The following is a 23552-nucleotide window of genomic DNA, read 5'->3' as shown; positions in this document are numbered from 1 at the left end:
CCAAAGCAGGTCCTCATTCACTGACCTTTTCCTATAAGGCCAGCGAAATCTTTTCCAAGCCTCTTCTCCCTCCAACCCTCCCTCCCTCTCTACACTAGTGATCTTCGACCGGTGCAGACCTGGGTCACGGTCGTGGTGTCGGCAAGGCGCAAAATGTCCCGGGCCAGCCTTGTCCAACCCACCTGGGATGTCTCAGCGGGTAGAGTATCTCAAGGTCGTGGGTTCGAACCCAGCACTGGGCAAAAGATTCCTGCATTGCAGAGACTTGGACCAGATGACCCTAGGGGTCTCTCCCAACCCCACAATTCTATTATTATATTATTAACCTATCTTGGGGTCCCAAGACACTGGTTCAAGACCTGTGCTCCACAGAATAGTTTGAGCTCTGAGCCGTTTTTCCTTCCCATATTTGTTTAAAAAGTGTGGGAATGAGTGTAGCTAATCCGTCATCGCCCTGGGAAGGATGAGAGGGAACAACAGAATACGGATGATTCTTAAGGCACAGGGAATAAAAACCAAGAGCCCCTTTTTCCTGTCTCATCTTCCCTGTGGAAAATGACAAGTGGGACATGGGGGGGATAGATGATTGGGAACTCTCCCCCCACAAAAAACACCCAAATATACTGCTAGATACTTCTGTGCTATTTTTTTGTGCAAATTTGCCTTGATGGGTCCACAATTTGCATTTTTAAATTTTTTACTGTGGACCCATCAAGGCAAATCTGCACAAAATGCATACGTCAATCTAGATTTTAAGTGCCACAGAAGCCAGTCCAACTGATTTCCCATGCAAATCCTTCAGTTCATCTGCACGGCATTCCAAATCGCCCCCAAATCTGGGAGACAGCATGGCGTAGTGGTTAGAGCATCAGGCAAGGACCTTGGAGATTCCAATCAGAATCAAATTCATGTTTGGTTACCCCATCCATCACACACACACACACACACACACACACACATTAACCCTGCGTATATATATACAACTCGGTGACCCAATGACCCCCCAAATCCCCCCCAAACTCATCATGGACCCAGAAACACTGTGGCCCCATCCCTAGCAAGGTCCCCTTCCCACGCCCCCCACCCCTACACCCAGGTCCTTGCAGAGCCAGGCAGAGGCCCGGGCCAGGTAGATAATGTGCCCCCCTTTTTTTCTCTGGGGATCTCCAAAGTCTTATAAATAAGTCATTATATAAATAATAGTGCTTTTAAAAAATACACAGGGAAAAGGATTATTTTACTTATTTACATTTAAATAATGGTGAGCGATTGTGAATATGCTGACCCAGGCCCCCTTTGGAATCGGAGGCCCGGGCCAAGTGGCCCATATGACCCCCCCTCTGTTTGGGCCTGCCTACACCTTGTGGGTGAAAACAAGGAAGGCAGGAGGACGACAGGGCCTTGTCGGTGTTGGCCCCTCGCTTTGCTCATATCCCCACCCAGAGGCACGAAGAGCAGCCCGCGGACTTGTTTCGACAGCAGTGCACCCTGCGGATAGATAGACAGATATAACCCTGGGTCCTGAGGAATGCTGGGGGGGGGGGAAGGCCACATTTTCCCAGAATCCTCCGGAGGGGGGCAGGCTAGTTTCGGAAGTGCGTCACACACGGGGTTCACTCACAGTGCGGGATGGCGGCTCCTTGCTTCCCTTCCTGCACCCCGGCCAGGCTCCTGCCGAGGGTCCTCCGGTGGGGGGCCCGAGGCCTCTCCAGCCCCCGGCCCTGAGCTTTCAGGCGGCTGATTTTCTCGCTGTACATTTTCGCCAAGGCCCACACCTTGCTGATGATGCGCTCCGAGTTCTCCAGCAGACACGGGTCCCCGTTGCTCTCGTAGAGGTCCAGGGAGGGCAGGTAACCCCGAGATCCATCGCCCGCAAAAGCTGCCTGCCTCTCCTTCGCCCCCAGGCCCGGGGCTTCCTCCTCCGGATCTCTGCTCGGAACCGAGTGCGGTTCCTCCAAGTCCGAATCCTCCACGATGCACAAGGGTTCGGTGTAAACCGGCGCCTCCAGGGAGGAGGGCAATCCCCTGCCTGCCCCCTTGCCCCCTTTCTTGGGGGTGCCCAGAGAGCTCCGCTCCTTCTCCTGCCAAGCCCTCCGGATCTCCGCACAGGATTTGAACTCGGGCCCTGTAGGCAGCTCCTCCCCCTCCTCCTCCTCCAAGCCACACCCACTTCCAGAAACGTTATGGGCGGCGCCCAACTGGGTTCTACCAGATAGACCCCGCCTCTTCTCAGAATCCCCACAGAAGGCCGATTGGGCCTCGCCACCGGTGGAATCTTCGGAGCCGCCTGGCGATTGGCCGCCGTCCGAGCGGCTCCTCCCCCTCTTGGAATGTTCGGGGCTTGCGGGCAGCTGGCTCCGCCCCTCGCCGGGATCCTCGCGGCCGAAAGGCGGCTGGGCGTTACACGACCGGCTCCTGCTCCTACCGGGACTCCCGTGGCCACCAGCGCCCGGTTGTGGGCGGGGCTTCCCCAGCTTGCCCCCGCCCACTTCCGAGTCCCGGGCATCGTTCTGCCGCAAGATGCTGTTGAAGCGGAGGACGGACTCTCGCACCACGCCGGCGGGCACCGGAGGGGCGCCCTCCATCTTGCACGGACCCGGACCCTTATTTGTAGACTCTGTCCCATCGTAGTAGCTCTTGATTTTCTCAATCAGCATCCAGTCGTCCTTCGTCAAGGTGGAGTCCGCCTTCTGGTCTCGGCCCAGCGAGCTTTGGGCGCATGGGGCCGGCTGCTTCGATTGGCCAGGATCCTCGGGGGTCGGGCTTCTCCTCCCACCCGCCGCCGCCTGCCCCACGCAGGCAGCGCTGCCACCCTCTCCTGGGTTCCTGCGGGCGTCCTCCGAGGCCAAGTCCTCCAGGACGTGGAGAGGAGACGGGCCGGCGGACTCCTCCCGCTGCTGCTCCTCTTCTTCCGAGGAGTCGCTGGTGAAGGGATGACGAGGCATCGGAGGCGGCTGTTCCTGGACCGGGTCTCTCTGGGGGGCCTCTTCCCCCTCCGATCCGCGTTCTTCCACCGCCTCCTCTTCCGCCTTCTCCTCCAGCTCCTCCAACGTATCGCTTCTCAGGAGATGGTCCTGCAAGAGAAGAACGAGGTGGGTGGTGGTTACGGCCCGGGGAACTCCATGCCACTCCAAACACCGAGGCAAAAGAGGGTTAGACCACGACCCCCCCACAAGCTGTTACTTTTGTTCAACAAACCTTTAAGCAGCAGTTGGGGAAAAACATTTTGCAGGCACCTGTGGGGGTCTCTTTCAACCAACGCCCAACGTGGTGTTGTGCATCGGAGACCTGGGTTCAAATCCCTGCTCAGTCATCACGGGCGACTCTTCTCGAAAGAGGCGTGCGAGGTAATCAGAGGGCCTCTGAGCATGTACAGAGTGATTTCCCCTCTGCCACTGAAAATGTCCCTGCATGCTTAGAATTAAAGAGCAAGGCTTCCCCAGAGCTCAGAAATCAGTGTTTTCCATACCGGCTGAAGACTTTGAGACACTAGAGATGGAAGGGACCCAATGTGTCATCTAGTCCACCCCCATTGCTCAGATCTGTCTCAATGGCAACTGGGGAATAAAGTCCTCCCCCTACCGTGCCCATAACTTTTAAAATTCATAGCCTAAGGAGGTCCTCCCTGCTACCACTAAACCACAACTGAACCTGCTCATGTGTCTGTCTACCTTTAACATACTGTAATAACCAGGATTAGACCCAAGGTATTTCACTACTTCCATACAGATGCTTCAGGGGTGATCCACACATTCCCTGTGACCCCCTCCCTCCCCAAATCTACCATATTTTTCGCTCCATAGGGTGCACCGGACCATAGGGCACATCTTGTTTTTAGAGGAGGAAACAAGAAAAAATTTAAAGCCCTCTAAAAGCCCTGTTTTTTGTTTTTTTGAGGATCAGCTAAAAGTTTTGCAGCTTTTTTGCAAAGGGAAAAGCCCTGGTTTTTTGAGGATCAGCTCAAAGTTTTGCAGCTTTTTTTTTGGAAAGGGTAAAAAGCAAAGCTCCTTTTGCAAAGGGGGACAAGCAAAGAGGAAAAGCCCCATTTTTTATGGGGTTCAACTCACATTTCTGCAGCTTCTAAAGGAAAGGGAGCCATTTCTACAGTTATCAGACACATAATCTAATCAGCCAGTCACATGTTGCTGGGGAAACAAACAACCTCCCTCTGCAGCACATTTAACAAAGGAGGGCGGGGCTGAAAGGGAGCCGGGACTCTTATCTCTCTCCCGATCTCTTGCTGATCAGCTGCTGAGCGGGGTCCTTTCAACACCCCCTTTTCTCTTTGTAAAATAAAAAGCATGATCCTCTTTTGGCCCCTGGGAAATTCAGCTCCAGGGACCACCATTCGCTCCATAAAACGCACAGATATTCCCCCATACTTTTTAGGAGGGAAAAAGTGCGTCTTATGGAGCGAAAAACACGGTATATTCTGTTGCTGTAAAGTCATTGATGTTTGTGGCCATCAAAAGATCTTGCAGAAGTGAGTTCCGCAGTTTCCGAAGGAGAGGAGCGGCGGCTTCCTCTGCCTCTTACAACAACAACAACAACAACAACAACAATAAATTATTATTATTATTTATACCCCGCCCACTCTGGGCAGCTCCCAATCAAATATTAAAAACACAACACAGCATTAAACATTAAAAACTTCCCTAAGCAGGGCTGCCTCCAGATCTCTTAAAGGTAAAGGTAAAGGGACCCCTGACCATTAGGTCCAGTCATGGACGACTCTGGGGTTGCGGCGCTCATCTCGCTTTATTGGCTGAGGGAGCCGGCGTTTGTCCGCAGACAGCTTCCGGGTCATGTGGCCAGCATGACAAAGCCGCTTCTGGCGAACCAGAGCAGCACACGGAAACACCATTGACCTTCCCGCCAGAGCGGTACCTATTTATCTACTTGCACTTTTGACGTGCTTTCGAACTGCTAGGTGGGCAGGAGCTGGGACAGAGCAACGGGAGCTCACCCTGTCGCAGGGATTCGAACCGCCGACCTTCCGATCGGCAAGCCCTAGGCTCTGTGGTTTAACCCACAGCGCCACCCGGGTCCCATCCTCCAGATGTCTTAATAATAAATAATTATGCATCTCCTCCCCTAGCTTTGGACAGAATCCCCAACTTCTCTTAGAACCACAGAGCTGTAGCGTCAGAAGGTACCCCCAAGGGTCATCTAGCTCAACCCCCTTCCCCCCTTGAACCCTAGCCGACGGCGATCCTGCCTGCTGCCTGCTTTTCCTGAGTGCCCTGCGAGGCCGAGCCACTCACCTCCGGCCTCTCTTCTCCCAAAATCGGCCCGTCCCTTCCCGACTCTCCATCCAGTCCCCGTTGGCTGAGCAGTTCCAGGATCTCCTCCGTGATGGACAAATTGGCGGGGACCGGCTCCCCGGCCAGAGAGAACTCGGCCTCCCCTTCGTCCTGGTCGGACTCCTCTGCGTCCACCTCCGCCCCGCCGGACGTCACCGGGCAGGGGGGGCCAGGCGGCTGGAGGGGCTCGGCGGCCGGGAAGAGCTCTCCGTCGCTGTCGGCGTGCTGCGGAAAGGGAATGCGGCGTCACGACTGAGATATGAGCAGCAGCGTCAACATAATGCAAGGCAGCCGGAAAAGAGGTCTCTGCCCCAAGGAGGCTACCCACTTTGGCAGAGGGGCAGCGGGAGGGAAGCAGGGCACATGCAGCTGGTCCGTGGTGAGCATTTAGGGAACATGTAATGCCAAAGGAGTGCTGTGGGTTAAACCACTGAGCCGGTCAGAAGGTCGGCGGTTCAAATCCCCGCAATGACGGGGTGAGCTCCTGTTGCTCGGTCCCAGCTCCTGCCCACCTAGCAGTTCGAAAGCACGTCAAAGTGCAAGTAGATAAATAGGTACCACTCCGGCGGGAAGGTAAACAGCGTTTCCGTGCGCTGCTCTGGTTCGCCAGAAGCGGCTCAGTCATGCCGGCCACATGACTCGGAAGCTGTACGCCGGCTCCCTCGGTCAGTAAAGCGAGATGAGCGCCACAACCCCAGAGTCGTCTGCGACCGGACCTAACGGTCAGGGGTCCCTTTACCCTTTAATGCCTAAGGAGAGGCCTGGCTGCTGAATCAGGCCACCTAGCCCAGCATGCTGTTCTCGCAGGGGCCATATGGACCCCGGAATCTGGATAGACTGCCTCAGGAACTGGAAGCTCCATCGGGACATGAAAAGGGACCTGCAGCTGGACCAGGACAAATGTCCAGCTCGTCACAGAATCGTAGAGTTGGAAGGGACCCAAGGGTCATCTAGTCCAACCCCCAGCAATGCAGGGATCCAGCGTCGTAGTGGACAAAGACCACTCAGAACCGGATTACCGCTGGGATACCAGAGAAGCGGCAGAGTCGCCGTAGCATAACGGCAGCAAAAAAGAGTGGTCCCTGCCCCAAAGAGGTTGCCCATTTTGACAAGACGGACGGGAGGAGGAATGCAAGAACACGCAGTTAGTCACCATTTTGCATTTTGGGAACGTAAGGAGAGGTTTCTGGGTCAGGCCGATGGACCTTCTAGTCCAGCGTCCGGTTCTCGCAGCGGCCAACCAGACGCCTCTTTCAGGGAAACCGGCAAGCGGGATTTGAGCGCAACAGAGATGGCAGAGCCGGGGCGAGGAGGCATGCATGGCAGAGAACCACCTACCTTCATCTTGGCCACGTCTGAGAACGTCCGCAGCAGGCGACAGAGGAAAGGAAGAGGAGGAGGGAGGAGGAAAAAAAGGGCACAATCAGAGTCAGTGGCACAGCAGCCGGATTTTGTTTTAAATGACAATTCCGGAGGGGCAGCCATGCTAGTCTGTTCCAACCAAAAAATAAAATATAAAACCGAAAATTTCCTAGCGCGGATTTATTGTGGAAACGGTTTTAATGGACTGGATCCCAGTTCTCCAGGGTTAAGTATCAACTTGACAATGGGGGAGGTCTTCCCGCTCTGCCTCTTAGGGATAGGAATAGGGAACCTGCCGGAGGGCGGAGAAAGGTAGGGATGGGAAGGAAGTGTGGCATAGTGGTTAGAATCCATAGCAACGGAAAGGAAGTGTGGCGTAGTGGTTAGAATCCATAGCAATGGAAAGGAAGTGTGGCGTAGTGGTTAGAATCCATAGCAATGGGAAGGAAGTGTGGCGTAGTGGTTAGACTCCATAGCAATGGAAAGGAAGTGTGGCGTAGTGGTTAGAATCCACAGAAATGGAAAGGAAGTGTGGCGTAGTGGTTAGAATCCATAGCAATGGAAAGGAAGTGTGGCGTAGTGGTTAGAATCCATAGCAATGGGAAGGAAGTGTGGCGTAGTGGTTAGAATCCACAGCAATGGGAAGGAAGTGTGGCGTAGTGGTTAGAATCCATAGCAATGGAAAGGAAGTGTGGCAAAGTGGTTAGAATCCACAGCAATGGAAAGGAAGTGCGGCGTAGTGGTTAGAATCCATAGCAATGGGAAGGAAGTGTGGCGTAGTGGTTAGAATCCACAGCAATGGAAAGGAAGTGTGGCGTAGTGGTTAGAATCCATAGCAATGGAAAGGAAGTGTGGCAAAGTGGTTAGAATCCACAGCAATGGAAAGGAAGTGCGGCGTAGTGGTTAGAATCCATAGCAATGGGAAGGAAGTGTGGCGTAGTGGTTAGAATCCACAGCAATGGAAAGGAAGTGTGGCATAGTGGTTAGAATCCATAGCAACGGAAAGGAAGTGTTGCATAGTGGTTAGAATCCACAGCAATGGAAAGAAAGTGTGGCGTAGTGGTTAGAATCCATAGCAATGGAAAGGAAGTGTGGTGTAGTGGTTAGAATCCATAGCAATGGAAAGGAAGTGTGGCGTAGTGGTTAGAATCCACAGCAATGGAAAGGAAGTGTGGTGTAGTGGTTAGAATCCACAGCAATGGAAAGGAAGTGTGGCGTAGTGGTTAGAATCCATAGCAATGGAAAGGAAGTGTGGCGTAGTGGTTAGAATCCATAGCAATGGAAAGGAAGTGTGGCGTAGTGGTTAGAATCCATAGCAATGGAAAGGAAGTGTGGCAAAGTGGTTAGAATCCATAGCAATGGAAAGGAAGTGTGGTGTAGTGGTTAGAATCCATAGCAATGGAAAGGAAGTGTGGCATAGTGGTTAGAATCCATAGCAATGGAAAGGAAGTGTGGCGTAGTGGTTAGAATCCATAGCAATGGAAAGGAAGTGTGGCAAAGTGGTTAGAATCCACAGCAATGGAAAGGAAGTGTGGCGTAGTGGTTAGAATCCATAGCAATGGGAAGGAAGTGTGGCGTAGTGGTTAGAATCCACAGCAATGGAAAGGAAGTGTGGTGTAGTGGTTAGAATCCATAGCAATGGAAAGGAAGTGTGGCGTAGTGGTTAGAATCCATAGCAATGGAAAGGAAGTGTGGTGCAGTGGTTAGAATCCATAGCAATGGCACTTTCACAAGCAGAAAAGGAATGCTCATCGGAAAAGACAGGAAGTCTATAATTCTACTTAATATTAGCGACTAACTTTTCCCCAGGGGATGTGAATGTAATGGGCCAAATTTTTAGTTTCTGTTATGTGTGCTTAACTTTAATACAGTTGCATGGTTTTGAAGTATATGTTCTTGCACACACACAAACACACACACACAGGTATATACATACAGGTGAAACTCGAAAAATTAGAATATGGTGGAAAGGTTCATTTCTTTCAGTAATTCAACTTAAAAGGTGAAACTAATATATGAGATAGACTCATGACCTGCAAAGCGAGATATGTCGAGCCTTTATTTGTTATCATTGTGATGATTATGGCGTACAGCTGACGAGAACCCCAAATTAACAATTTCAACCTTGGGGTTTTCATCAGCTGTGCGCCATAATCATCACAATTATAACAAGCAAAGGCTTGACATATCTCGCTTTGCATGCCATGAGTCTATCTCATATATTAAACTCCAGAAGCTAATGAAAACAATTGCTTACATAAATGGAACTTTTCCACGATACAGTGGTGCCTCGCAAGACGAAATAAATTCGTTCTGCGAGTCGTTTCGTATTGCGAAAAATTCGTCTTGCGAAGCACGACCATAGGAATGCATAGGAATTTAATTCCCATAGGAATGCATTGAAATTTTCGTCTTGCGAGGCAAGCCCATAGGGAAATTCGTCTTGCGAGTCACCCTTTCGTTAGTGAATGCCTTTCGTCTAGCGAGTTTTTCATCTAGCGAGGCATTCGTCTAGCGAGGTACCACTGTATTCTAATTTTTCGAGTTTCACCTGTGTATACACACACACACACACACACATATATGTGACTTCTGGGGGGAAATGGTATCCTGGAGAAATGGGATCCCACTGCGGAAGTGATTCTCTGAAAATATATATATATTTGAAAGTATATCCGAAAACTGATCACCCACAGAACTTTTCTGTGATTATTCTCCCAGACGCTTCCCTTGCAGGAGATTCCACAACTGACAAATTCCCATATTCCCTTCTTCATTAAAAATAAAATTAAATGGTGGACCCCCCCATCAGATACCTGTGACGTTTTCAGACACAGGGTCCCTCTTAACCAAAACGTGCATTTTGGGGAACCATTTCTTAATCCAGTTGCCTGGTGCTCCCAGTAGCTAGAGGCCAGACCCACCAGTTAAAGATCAGTACCCTCCATAACGTGAAAGAGTTTGGTCCGATAGAAATGAAAATCATAGAATCATAGGGTTGAAAGGGACCCCGAGGGTTATTATTAGGCATTACATGTACAGAAATTTAAAAAAGACGATGCAAAACTTTTCCAATATATGGTAACAGCAGCCAGAATTCTAATGGCCCAAAGATGGAAACAAGATACATTGCCGACGAAAGAGGAGTGGATTATGAAAATATTGGATTATGTGGAGTTAGATAAAATGACAGGGAGAGTTAGAGAACGGCGAGATCAGAAATTTATTGAGGATTGGGGGGGGGGAAATTGTAAATTATTTGAGGGAAAATACACAACTAAATACGTTAGCAGGTTTGTAGTAAAGAATAAATATTGTTGTATGATGAAATAAGCAATGATTATGTTAGTTATGAATATCAAAGCAATGATATATGGAATAAATATAAAAACAAAGAGGGAATAATTTTGGAAACCATATGGAAGGTTTGAGGGAAGTCCTGGCCTAAGGAGGCCAAAATATAAAATGTTCAACAAGTAAATAAATTGTAAATATATTGTATGTTTGTAAAAATGAATAAAAAGGATTATGAAAAAAAAGGAAGGGACCCCGAGGGCAGGGTGGATTTGATTTAAATCAAATCGATTTAAATCACGATTTCAGTCACTAGTCAGTAAGACTTGATTTAAATCACTAGTCGGTAAGACTTGATTTAATTTTCTTTCTTTCTTTTTTAACAGAAAGAGTCGTTCTTGCTGGTATAATCTTAATATTTGCAACCCGAGGAAGGTTTCATTTTTGGAATGATAAATCCTTCAGAGTACAGTACTTCCTACAGTTATATCAAAAATTACTGATTTGGCTATACTATTAGAAATACGTAAACATTATGAAATAATTGTGAGGTTTAATAAGCTAACTGTTTGATTTGGACAACTTTTCTGCTGTGCTTTATTGGAAGGAGAAAAATTATCATTTCCTTAATAGCAATTTAAACAATTTATTTAACTAAAGCAAAGGCATTATAGCGATATGTATCCATGTTTGTTAACTGATGTGGTTAAATATTTGTTTGTTTGTGTTTTTTTAAAAACTTTGACTGAGTTTTAGCACACATGAAAAACCTAAAACAAACCCGTATTTCCTGATGAATAAGCCTTTGGACTATAATGTAACTTAAATAGAAAACTATCTTTAGAAAGATTTTTCCTCCAAAAGCATTTTATTTTAAAAATCTGATTTAAATATTTTAAAATCTGATTTAAATATTTTCAAAAAAATCTGATTTAAATAAAAAAATCTGATTTAAATATTTAAAAAATCTGATTTTTTTTAAAAATTATTTTTATCCATCCTGCCCGAGGGTCATCTAGTCCAACCCCCTGCCATGCAGGGATCGAAACACACGGTCCCCCATCCATTCCGAAACCGTACCGGACCCTGCTTAGCTTTGCAAACCTGCCGGCAGATTTACTGTTTTGCGCCGATTGTTAAGAGCGCCGCTTTTCTTGCGGCGCACTGCCCCCTAGTGCCACTCTGGAGAACGCAGGGCGCCTTTTGCAAACCTCCATCCCGGCCTGCAGAGAAATGGGGAATTCTCCGGAGAAAGAGAGAGAGTCCTGGCTTTTCCTCACCAGACTGCCTGCGGCTGCGGCGATAGGACCCACTTTTCTCCAGCTGCAAGGTGGGGCAGCTCCGCCGCGCTCGTTCGGGGCTGTACATGAACTCCGGTGGGTCTGGGGAAAAGGGAAATGGAAGTTTTATCATGTCCAGAATTTACTCACCGACTGAAGCCGCCTGGGCTCCGTGGCAAAGGCACAGGGCTCAGGCGCTGCTCTTTAACTCCATTTACTAAATTAGTTGCATGCGGGTGGCGCTGTGGGTTAAACCACAGAGCCTGGGGCTTGCCGATCAGAGGGTCGGCGGTTCGAATCCCCTCGATGGGGTGAGCTCCCGTTGCTCGATCCCAGCTCCTGCCCACCTAGCAGTTCGAAAGCACGTCAAAGTGCAAGTAGATAAATAGGGACCGCTCTGGCGGGAAGGTAAACGGCGTTTCCGTGCGCTGCTCTGGTTCGCCATAAGCAGCTTAGTCATGCTGGCCACCTGACCCGGAAGCTGCACGCTGGCTCCCTCGGCCAGTAAAGCGAGATGAGCGCCGCAACCCCAGAGTCGGACACGAGTGGACCTATTGGTCAGGGGTCCCTTTACCTTTACTAAATCAGTGGTTCCCTAATTTTTTGGAGGGGAGGCCATCGCCCGCTCGGCCTCATAAACGCACCCCCAGCGCCCACCTCCCTGCCCTATAAAAAGCGTCATTCTGATGAGCAGGTTTGCACGAGACACTAAGAAGCACGACAATGCAATAAAATCCGAAACGCAAATGGATGCAAAACTAAATTGATGTTCTGATCTAATCTTGCAGCTAAAAAGAGAGAGAATACATTGCACGGAAAGTTATTTTTAGGCATTCTTACAAGGGTGAAAGAAATTTATAGTGCTTTACTGGCCGAGGGAGCCAGCGTACAGCTTCCGGGTCATGTGGCTAGCATGACAAAGCCACTTCTGGCGAACCAGAGCAGCGCACGGAAATGCCGTTTACCTTCCTGCCAGAGTGGTACCTATTTATCTACTTGCACTTTGACGTGCTTTCGAACTGCTAGGTAGGCAGGAGCTGGGACCGAGCAACGGGAGCTCACCCCATCACAGGGATTCGAACCGCCGACCATCTGATCGGCAAGCCCTAGACTCTGTGGTTTAACCCACAGCGCCACCCACGCTGGAGGCATGGATGACACTCAAATTCATTTAAGTGAAAGCATTCAAACTGGATTTTGAGCAGGTGTGCCATTGATTGCTGCCGTTCTGAATTTTATTGTGCCATCTTCCTTATTGCGTCATGCAAACCGCGGGTGGCGCTGTGGGTTAAATGACAGATCCTAGGGCTTGCCGATCAAATCCCCGCAATGACGGGGTGAGCTCCCGTTGCTTGGTCTCTGCTCCTGCCAACCTAGCAGTTTGAAAGCCGGAGCGGTACCTATTTATCTACTTGCACTTTGACGTGCTTTCGAACTGCTAGGTTGGCAGGAGCTGGGACCGAGCAACGGGAGCTCACCCCGTCATTGCGGGGATTCGAACCGCTGACCTTCCAATCGGCAAGCCCAAGAGGCTCTGTGGTTTAACCCACAGCGCCACCCGTGTCCCTTCAATGGCCATCCAACCTCTGCTTAAAAACCTCCAAGGAAGGAGAGTCCACAACCTCCCGAGGGAGTTGATTCTACTACCACGTCAAAATGCAAGTAGAAGGTAAACGGCGGGAAGGTAAACGGCGTTTCCGTGCGCTGCTCTGGTTCGCCAGAAGAGGCTTAGTCATGCTGGCCACATGACTCGGAAGCTGTACGCCGGCTCCCTTGGCCAGTAAAGCGAGATGAGCGCCACAACCCCAGAGTCGGACACGACTGGACCTGATGGTCAGGGGTCCCTTTACCTATGAGATTGCCTGACTCCTGATTGCCTGTAAGAACATGGCCATTTAGTGTGGCACTTTGGAACTCCCTGCCTATTGATATCAAACAGGCGTCTTCGCAAGATGAGCGCCGCAACCCCAGAGTCGTCCGCGACTGGACCTAATGGTCAGGGGTCCCTTTATCTTTTTAAGATACATAACTTTGCATGTGATTTTACCCAAGGTGCAATTTTCCAAAGCAACTTTCCATAATATGAAGCATTTTTTTGTACGCCACCTTCACTAATATATACATTTATCCGCACAATTTTGCGCAGGCTGACTCGCCTGGCGAATTGCATTGCAAAATTCGGAGGCGGGTGAATTTCAAAGGCTGGCGGGATTTTCTTGGAAAACTCTGTATCGGGGGAAGTTCTCCCCTTAAATGTGAACTGCACCAAATCCCTTCCCATCCCTCCTTCATCTGCACTGAAGGGGGCTGGACTAGATGACCTTTGGGGTGTCTTCCGACTCGACAATTCTACGATTCTATGACTTCCTCACCCGATTGGCGCCGGCTTCGGCTGCACGCCACGGACTCATCAACCCGCGTAGAAGGCGAGGTCTTCTTGGGAGCCCCTGGGCTGTAGAAAACCTCCGGGGAACCTGCAGCGAATGAAAATTAAAAATGCAAATACCTTGGTTCTCAGACGCCGAAAACCCGGAAGTGTGTGTTCCGGTTTTTGAATGTTTTTTCAGAAGCCGAACATCCAATGAGGCTGTCAGCTATTTTTTCCGGGGCACCTGCACCAATCAGAAGCAGTGCCTCGGTTTTCGAACATTTCAGAAGTCAAACGGACTTCCGGAACGGATTAAATTTGGCGCTATTGTTTTTGCTGTTTATTTTGCATTTTTGTGGCATTTTCTGGTTAATTTGTTTTTGTGGCTGTGTGGAACCCTGTTCAGCTACTGATTGATTGATTGATTGACTGCGGAAATGGATAAAAAAAAAAACCACCCATCCAAACAACGACTATCATCAGTGCAGGTAAGAGAAAAAAATTATTTTTATTATCTACAATACTGTCTTATTTATTTTATAGTACAGTACACTGATTATTGCTCTCATTTTATGGGTCAATGGTCTCGTTAGAGAGTAAAATTCACGTTCAGTTGCTGTTTTAGGGTTGTTTTTAAAAGTCTGGAACGGATTAATCTGTTTTGCATTGCTTTCTATGGGAAAGCGCGCCTCGGTTTTGGAACGCTTGGATTTTGGAACGGATTAAGTGTGAGAACCAAGGCAGCTCTGTAACAAGGAGACAGGTGCCTTTGGCTTATGCAGAACAGCCCACACCTAAGATCCTATGGAAATGAAAAGCCTCAAGAGTTTGGGAAGGAGGGGGAGAGAGATTCAGGCACTCACCCTGGAAGCTGTTCTCTAACAGGACTTGCTTAGCCTGCAACAAAGAGCAAAAAGGAAGAAATAATCAGAAGGGATCAAGTGCAAGAGACAGCGTGGTGTAGAGGTTAGAAAGTCAGACGAGGATCCAGGAGACCAGGGTTCAAATCCTCGTACTTGGATATGAAGATCTGGGTGACCTTGGGCCAGTCGCTGCCTCTCAGTCTCACCTACCCCACTGGGTTGTTGTGGGGATGAAATGAGGAGGGGGAGAACCATGTAAACCACCCTTCAGCTCCAGGGAGAAAAAGGCTGCGCTGACACAGGACAGAGGACACTGCCTTATTCTGAGCCACGCTGTTCGTCCAGCCGTCTACCAGCTCCATCTGGTACGCAGGATGAGACCCTCCCTGCCTGCAGACTGTCTCGCCAGAGTGGTGCATGCTCTGGTTATCTCTCGCTTGGACTACTGCAATGCGCTCTACGTGGGGCTACCTTTGAAGGTGACCCGGAAACTGCAACTAATCCAGAATGTGGCAGCTAGACTGGGGACTGGGAGAGGCCGCCGGGACCACATAACACCGGTCCAGAAAGACCTACATTGGCTCCCAGTACGTTTCCGAGCACAATTCAAAGTCTTGGTGCAGACCTTTAAAGCCCTCAGCCCAGTAGACCTGAAGGAGCATCTCCACCCCCAACGTTCAGCCCGGACACCTGGGTCCCATCTCCGAGGGCCTTCTGGCAGTTCCCTCCCTGCAAGAAGTAGAATCCTAGAATCCTCGAGTTGGAAGAGACCCCAAGGGCCATCCAGTCCAACCCCCTGCCAAGCAGGAAACACCATCAAAGCATTCCTGACAGATGGCTGTCAAGCCTCCGCTTCAAGACCTCCAAAGAAGGAGACTCCACCACACTCCTGGGCAGCAAATCCCACTGTCCAACAGCTCTTACTGTCAGGAAGTTCTTCCTCATGTTTAGGTGGAATCTTCTTTCTTGTAGTTTGAATCCATTGCTCCGTGTCCGCTTCTCTGGAGCAGCAGAAAACAACCTTTCTCCCTCCTCTATATGACATCCTTTTCTTTATTTGAACATGGCTATCATATCACCCCTTAACCTTCTCTTCTCCAGGCTAAACATACCCAGTTCCCTAAGCCGTTCCTCATAAGGCATCGTTTCCTGGAAATAAACAACTATCTGACTTTTAGAAGACATCTAAAGGCAGCTCTCTTTAGGGAAGGACATCTGATGGGAGGGTGTTCCATAGACTGTCTGAGCTGGACCTCTGTGTCCAGGCTGGACGATTGGGGTGGAGATGTTCCTTCAGGTATACCTAGCCTCTGAGACCGTTTAGGGCTTTAAAGGTAAATCATGAAAGGCCTAGAGGGACCTCTAATTTCTCCTTCTCTCTCCCCGAGCCACACAGGTACCTCCACAAGGTCTAACGGGATTCCAGATTATCTCCCGCCAGCAGGTAACACTTGATGCAGCTACTCCTGGACTCCAGTTACCTTCTGAGGGATGGATGCCGGGTGATTCTCCACGATTAACCTCTTCAGATAATGGATCCACAGACGTTTTTCTTCCTGGTTCCTCACCTGCAGTAGCAAAGGCCAGCATTTGGGTGCATTTCCCACAGCCAGGTATCTCAGGTGTGTGAAAGTATGCCGAGAACTCCAAACTACCTAATATTAGTTTCCCGCAATGCACCTGCCGTGCAGCGCTCACACACTTGGAAATCCGCAAAGCCCCGTGCAATGTTTGCGGGCGTTTCCGTGCTTCCATTTTTGCCTTCCAGCTCAGCTCGACTTTGAACCCCCCCCCCCCAGAGCTCAGATGTCTCACCTGGACCACGTGCTGCTGTTTGGGGATGGAGAGGTCGGAGATTTTGAAGCTCATGGGGTCCTTCGTGTTCTCCTGCAGGGCCAGGTTGCAGCACTGTAGAGTCGGGGGGGGGGGGAGAGAGAGAGAGAGAGCAGGAAATGGCGCCATCTCGTCCAACCGTTGCCTTCAAACCAAACCCTCTTCCAGGACTGAGCTCTGAGATTAAAAATGAACAAGCAGGCAGAGACTCCGCCTGAAGCATGGAGGGGGCGTAAAGAGTGCCTGATTTACGGATAAGCTAAACAAGCTATAGCGTAGGGCCCCACGCTCTCAGGGACCCCCAAAAAATTTGTAAGGGGGAAAAAACACCTGGGTGTACATTTCCAAAATATAAGATAAAAAACAAATAAAATAAAACCTACGTACAGCAACAGTGTTTTGTGTTGTGTAGGCTCCTAGGATGTGAGAAATGGGCCCCGCCTGCTAGCCTGCTCCCTCAAATATCCCTGGTTTGCTCCTTTCTATATATAGGGTGCCTACATTCTGCATGGACCGGTTGCACGGCAACATGCGCAAATGAGATACCGATTAATAATAATAATAATAATAATAATAATAATAATAATAATAATAATAATATTTCTTATTTGTACCCTGCCCATCTGGCTGGATTTCCCCAGCTCTCACTGTCAGGAAGTTCTTCCTAATGTTTAGGTGGAATCTTCTTTCTTGCAGTTTGAATCCATTGCCCCGTGTCCGCTTCTCTGGAGCAGCAGAAAACAACCTTTCACCCTCCTCTATATGACATCCTTTGATATATTTGAACATGGCTATCATATTGCCCCTTAACCTTCTCTTCTCCAGGCTAAACATACCCAGCTCCCTAAGCCGTTCCTCATAAGGCATCGTTTCCAGGCCTTGGACCATTTTGGTTGCCCTCCTCTGGACACGTTCCAGCTTGTCAGTATCCTTCTTGAACTGTGCCTGTAATTCCCTGGATCTTGTTTTTATATGCTTTCCTGGTACAGTGGTGCCCCGCTAGACGAAAATAATTCGTTCTGCGAATCTTTTCGTCTAGCGGTTTTTTCATCTAGCGAAGCGGCAATGCAAACCGCGGTTTTTGCTAGACGAAAAAAAGAAAAGAAAAAAAATTTAGTCTTGCGAGGCAGCCCCATAGACTTTTTCGTCTTGCGGGGCAGCCTTCCGCTAGACGAATACCTTAATCTAGCGAGTTTTTCGTCTAGCGAGGCACCACTGTATTCTGTGACTCCACGTGCCCCCGAAATCCGGGCCTCTCATTCTCCCTCCCCACACCCTCTCCCCCCAGCCCCTCTTACAAAGATGTGGCTCTTGTAGACGAAGGCTTCTCCGCGGCGCTTGGCGATTAGGATCACCTTGCTGAGGAGGAAGAAGACCCTGTCCTTGCGTGCCCGCGGCACCCGGAACTGCCCCTCCAGGACCAGCTCCCCAAAAGCCCCCAGCTCTGGGCCTGTCCAGCCAACCAGCTGCCTCTGGATCTCCTAGAAAAAGGACGGAGGGATGGGGCAGGAGGAAGACAGGAGACAGAGATCAGTTCCCAAAGCGGAAAGAGAGTTACCAGCCGCCACCTAAGAGGATGGCCTGTTTAGAAATCAAGTTGCAGGTGAGTAGCCGTGGTGGCCTGCCATAGTCAAAACAAAATAAAAAATAAAAAAATTCCTTCCAGTAGCACCTTAGAGACCAACTGAGTTTGTTCTTGGTATGAGCTTTCATGTGCATGCACACTTCTTCAGATACCACACGAAAGCTCATACCAAGAACAAACTTAGTTGGTCTCTAAGGTGCTACTGGAAGGAATTTTTTATTTTGTTTAGAAATCACGGCAGTTTGAGCATGCCTACTGGCTGGATCCAGTACCGAGCGACATTGGATGTCCCGATTTTGCGGGGGGGGGGTTGTTCAGGTGCATTCTGGGACTTTGGGCTTGCAAAATTAAAGCGCCCCAGCATACATTCAAAAAGTAATGCCTTACGGTCTGCAAATAAAATAGAAAATTCTTTCCAGTAGCACCTTAGAGACCAACTGAGTTTGTTCTTGGTATGAGCTTTCGTGTGCATGCACACTTCTTCAGATACACTGAAACAGAAGTCACCAGATCCTTAAATATAGTGAGGAAGTGGGGAGGGGTATTACTCAGAAGGGGGGTGTGAATGTGGGATCAGCTGATAGGTGTAGGAAAACCTGTTGACGACTCTTAACGGCTGCAATTGGTCTTACAGGAAAAGGCAAGGGGTGAGATGGCTAAAGATAGCTTTGTTATGTATAATGAGATAAGAATCCAATGGCTTTGTTCAGACCAGGTTTCTCCATGGTTTTTAGTTTGGTGATTAGTTGCAATTCAGCCACTTCTCTTTCCAGTCTATTTCTGAAATAACAACACCCTGCAAATAACAACACCCTGAAGATTCTGGGTCCCGGGGAGACTAGACTGGCCTCCACCAGAGCCAGGGCCTTTTCGGTCGTGGCCCCAGCCTGGTGGAATGATCTCTCACAAGAGACCAGGGACCTGCGAGATCTGACATCCTTCCGCAGGGCCTGCAAGACGGAGCTGTTCCGCCAGGCCTTTGGCCAACGTTCAGTTTGACTCATTTTCTGTTTGTATAAGAACAAGCACGAAGGAGGTTTCTCAGCCCGCTCACAGGTCCTTATAATATCAGTGGAAAAAAGTTGGTACTGGCAAGTACTGTATTAACTGCTTTCAATTTTGACCTGAGGATTGTCATTTGCTCAGTTTTAACTTTAACTTTAATTAATTTGAATTAATCTTGGGAGGCATTTTAACCGACTGACTGCTTGTTTTTATGCACACCGTATCATTTATATGATGTTAGCCACTCTGAGCCCGGCTCTGGATGGGAGGGTGGCGTAGAAATAGAATTATTATTATTATTATTATTATTATTATTATTATTATTATTATTGAAAAGGAATAGGGAAATGCATTGCAAGGTAGGGTGTGTGTGTGTGTGTGTGTGTGTCAATGAATGTGTCAAGAGCCCAGAAGCAAATCAGGATGAATGCTCATTGTCTGTGCAAATGAATCAGAACAAATGATCAATTAAGGGAGAATGACAGAGTCTAATCGTTGTGCAAACTTCCTGCAAGCAAACTTCCTGAATGAATAGATAGTCTGGGGGGGGGGGTCATAAGCTCCATGGGGAAAGGGACCGGTTTGATTTGCTAATAATAATAATAATAATTTATTATTTCTACCCAACTAACGTAGCTGGGTTTCCCCAGCCACTCTGGGTGGCTTACAGCATACAGTGGTAGCTCCAGTTACGAACGGGATCCGTTCCGGAGGCCCGGCCACATCCCGAAAACTTTGTAACTGGAGGCGCCTTTTTACGCACGCGCGACTGAGCACTTCTGTGCACGGCGAAACCTGGAGTATACACTTCTGGGTTTGCTGCTTTTGCAACCCGAAGTTTACGTATCCAGAGGGATATGTAAGCAGAGGGACGGCTGTATATCGAAACATAATAAAACATTAAACATTAAAAGCTTTCCTAAGGTGCAATGTGTCACGCGCATTTTCAGCAATGTATAACAGATTATTTCCTCTGACACATTCAGGTTGCTGTAACGGAAGCAAGTACAATGGTGCCTCGGGTTATGTACCCGATCCGTTCTGGGGTGCCGTTCGCACCCCGAACAGTTCGCAACCCGAGCTTCCATTTTGCGCATGCGCAAAGTGCGATACCGCGCTTCTGCGCATACGCGAACTGCGCAGACCGCTTCTGCGCATGCACAGACCGCGCAGACATGCGCAGAAGCGTCTGCGCAGCAAAATTCACTTCCGGGTTTGCAGGGTTCATAACCCAAAAAAACGCAACCCAAAACGGACGTAACCCGAGGTTACCACTGTACCTGCTGAAGGATCTTCTCTGCTGTAGCACCCAGGGAGGCAAACATCTGGCCGGTCCCTTCTTGAGGACATTTAGTTATCAAATAATTCTGTTGTGCCCTCGGCACAATCAGCTCTTGAGTTTTCCCTTTTTTAATACCTGCAGCCGGGTGGCGTGCTCCTGCTTGCGCTTCATGTCGTTGATGTACCAAGCCACGGCCGTCATGGTGATGCTCGCCTCTTCCACGGCATCGTAGCCGGGACTGCTCTTGTCGTAATGCTTTGCCAGTTCCTGGGAAGGGAAGAGAAAGAGTGTGTTGCGTGACGGAGGGAGTCGGGGTGAGCCGGCAACCAATTGCACGAACCTTGTTTCTTAGAAGAAACAAGGTCTGCGCCAGAGTGCCGGGCCTAATGAATCTTCTTGGTACATCTTGCCCCAGTTGCGGAGACTGAAGGTCCCCACCTCACCACAGCCGGCTATGTCCCTTCCTCTCCAGGGAGTTTCCCAAGCAATCTGAGACTATGCCGGTGCTCCACCTTTTTCTCTTCCCACTTCATACCTCTCCTGGTCCTGGGAGACCAGGGCGGAGGGGAGCTTTTTTGTGGCAGGAGGGGGAAAGACCCTGGCTCCTTCACTGGCCTGACTCCTTCCTGCCACTTTGAACAACCACAAGCAACGCGCGGCTAATAGCGATCTAACAAAATTTTTGTAACATTATATTGTTTCACACTTCCTAAGCAGAAAGTGTGTAATCCTTGCATAAAGTCACAAATCGCAAGAGTCAAATCAACGTTCCGTGAACAAAATTAGAAAGCGTGATCAAAGCATACTGAGATGAAGGCAAATTGTCTTTCAACACTCCGAATCCTGCAAAAGTGTGGAGACAGGTGCTCCGAACGTAGAACAGTTTTTTTCCTGGATTAACGAACTGTTTCAGTGGTGATTCTTCGCCAGCAAAGAAGTTGTCAATACAGGTACTTCAAATAGCAATAGATCGGCAATCGCTGAACGGTGTCAAAAGCTGATCGACAACAAAAAAAGCTGTGAGGCAATATAATTCCAGTTGCAGGTAGGTAGCCCTGTTGGTCTGCCATAGTCAAAACAAAAAAAAAACAAAAAATTCCTTCCAGTAGCACCTTAGAGACCAACTAAGTTTGTTCTTGGTATGAGCTTTCGTGTGCATGCACACTTCTTAAGAAGTGTGCATGCACACGAAAGCTCATACCAAGAACAAACTTAGTTAAACAATACAATGGTACACATTTTTTGCTAGATCACGATTAGCAGCGCGTTGCTCGTGGTTGTTCAGAGTTTTCTGTTTTTGCAACACAGGGGCATTTCATTTCTGCCACTTGGCTTTTCAGTTCTGATCCTCTCCGACACAGACTCTCCCTGCTCACTAAGCCCTGTTGCCCCTTCAGCATCCAACCCCTTCTCTTCCCGGCCTTCTCCCTCTGTCCCTGGGCTCTGAAGTCTTTCTTCCCTTGCTGGTTTCCTCCCACCATTCCTCGGAGTCCAACCGGTTCACAACAGAGGGGCTTGCTCGCTAGGCAAAAGGCTCTGAAACTAGCCACAACGGCTGTGCTCGGCCTCCATGGCCGGACGCCGCGATGTGGCCGGACTCCAGCTGCTGGAAGCCCCAGGAGGGGCCAGCATTGCTCTTGTGTTCGAATCCTGCTTGCAGGTTTCCCCCAGGCATCTGGTCGGCCATTGTGACAAAGATGCCCTTTTACACAGCAGAACAACTGATCATAGAATCCGAGAGTTGGAAGAGACCCCAAGGGCCATCCAGTCCAACCCCCTGCCAAGCAGGAAACACCATCAAAGCATTCCTGACAGATGGCTGTCAAGCCTCCGCTTCAAGACCTCCAAAGAAGGAGACTCCACCACACTCCTTGGCAGCAAATCCCACTGTCCAACAGCTCTTACTGTCAGGAAGTCCTTCCTAAGGTTTAGGTGGAATCTTCTTTCTTGTAGTTTAAATCCATTGCCCCGTGTCCGCTTCTCTGGAGCAGCAGAAAACAACCTTTCTCCCTCCTCTAGATGACATCCTTTGATATATTTGAACATGGCTATCATATCCCCCTCTTAACCTTCTCTTCTCCAGGCTAAACATACCCAGCTCCCTAAGCCCTTCCTCATAAGGCATCGTTTCCAAGCCTTGGACCATTTTGGTTGCCCTCCTCTGGACACGTTCCAGCTTGTCAGTATCCTTCTTGAACTGTGGTGCCCAGAACTGGACACAGTATTCCAGGTGAGGTCTGACCAGAGCAGAATATAGTGGTACTATTACCTCCCTTGATCTAGACGCTATACTCCTCTTGATGCAGCCCAGAATTGCATTGGCTTTTTTAGCTGCTGCATCACACTGTTGACTCATGTCAAGTTTGTGGTCTACCAAGACTCCTAGATCCTTTTCACATGTACTGCTCTCAATGCTGAGCAAAATGTTCGACTTCCGGCCCACAACTCCAAGAAGCCAAATAAGGGACAAAGGCATTACTGCTTCCTTTTTAGCCACAATTTTACTCGAAAGGGTTCCCAACGAACTATCCTTTCGGGAAATAGACAGGGTGTAGCAGAATATCCAAATGCACACAGCCATGGTGTGACCTTATAATCCCCGACAGCTTCACCCTTGTCCTTTTAATTATTCCAGTTACTTTGAACGTTTTATACTGCGGTGCCAATAAAGGTATTTGGTTGATTGACACCGCGACAACCAGGTGCTGGACTAAATGGGCCATTGGCATGATCCAGCAGGCTTCTTATTTTCTTATGCGAAGCTGCGATCACAGCACGAGAGTCCAGGGGCTTAGATTCCCAGAGTTGATCCCTCTTCACAGGAAACTCTGGGAAATGTAGCCGTGCCTGGGAGGGGAACGGGAGATCTCTTAACAGATCCCAGCGCCCTCAACAAACTGCAACTCCCAAAATTATTGGGGGGGGGGGACAGCCATGGCATTGTAGTGCTTTAAATGTATGGTTTGAACGTGGCTCTAAACCTCCACAGCCTTCCTCCTCCTCGCGTTCCCAGTCTGCCCAGACTCTCGATAAGCCCGCCGGGGCCCAATCCTGACCTGCAGCAGCAAATGGTATTTCAGGATCCGTTGGACGGGCTTCAAGAGATACGTCTCCAGGGGCAGCAAATGTGACAGAGTGGCTTGCCTCTCGCGGAAGAACTTGGCCAGGGAGTCGTTCTCCATGCATTCCCGCAGCACCGAGACTGAGCTTGGGGAGGGCGAGAGATGGGAGGCATGGTTGGTTTTTTTATTATTACTTAAAAAAGGAAAATGAAAACAAATGACTCTGAGGGGTTGGGAAGGAAGGGGACAGGTTGGCGGAAAGGAAAGAGGGCGTTCAAAGGAAGGCCGACCTAGGATTTTGCTGAGCGGGAGTCA

The 23552-nt window shown here is 49.2% G+C and overlaps 1 protein-coding gene across 1 annotated transcript in view; it reads right to left on the bottom strand.

Annotated features, from left to right (window-relative positions):
* PLEKHG2 (pleckstrin homology and RhoGEF domain containing G2) overlaps positions 1 to 23552 on the bottom strand; it is a 74855-nt gene that overhangs the window by 3962 nt on the left and 47341 nt on the right. The window contains exons 7-17 of the mRNA XM_033158606.1: positions 23232 to 23382; positions 20311 to 20442; positions 17602 to 17784; positions 16286 to 16378; positions 15952 to 16038; positions 14471 to 14504; positions 13612 to 13713; positions 11240 to 11341; positions 6642 to 6658; positions 5265 to 5528; positions 1622 to 3074 (exon numbers count right to left, since the gene is read on the bottom strand). Of these exons, the coding sequence (XP_033014497.1) occupies positions 1622 to 3074; positions 5265 to 5528; positions 6642 to 6658; positions 11240 to 11341; positions 13612 to 13713; positions 14471 to 14504; positions 15952 to 16038; positions 16286 to 16378; positions 17602 to 17784; positions 20311 to 20442; positions 23232 to 23382 (2618 nt within the window). The remainder of the gene's footprint in view (positions 1 to 1621; positions 3075 to 5264; positions 5529 to 6641; positions 6659 to 11239; positions 11342 to 13611; positions 13714 to 14470; positions 14505 to 15951; positions 16039 to 16285; positions 16379 to 17601; positions 17785 to 20310; positions 20443 to 23231; positions 23383 to 23552) is intronic.

Source organism: Lacerta agilis, chromosome 8 (genome assembly GCF_009819535.1).
Source record: "Lacerta agilis isolate rLacAgi1 chromosome 8, rLacAgi1.pri, whole genome shotgun sequence".
Lineage (NCBI taxonomy): Eukaryota > Metazoa > Chordata > Lepidosauria > Squamata > Lacertidae > Lacerta > Lacerta agilis.
The sequence above is the reverse complement of the archived record's forward strand: the minus strand, read 5'-3'. Positions and strand labels throughout refer to the sequence as shown.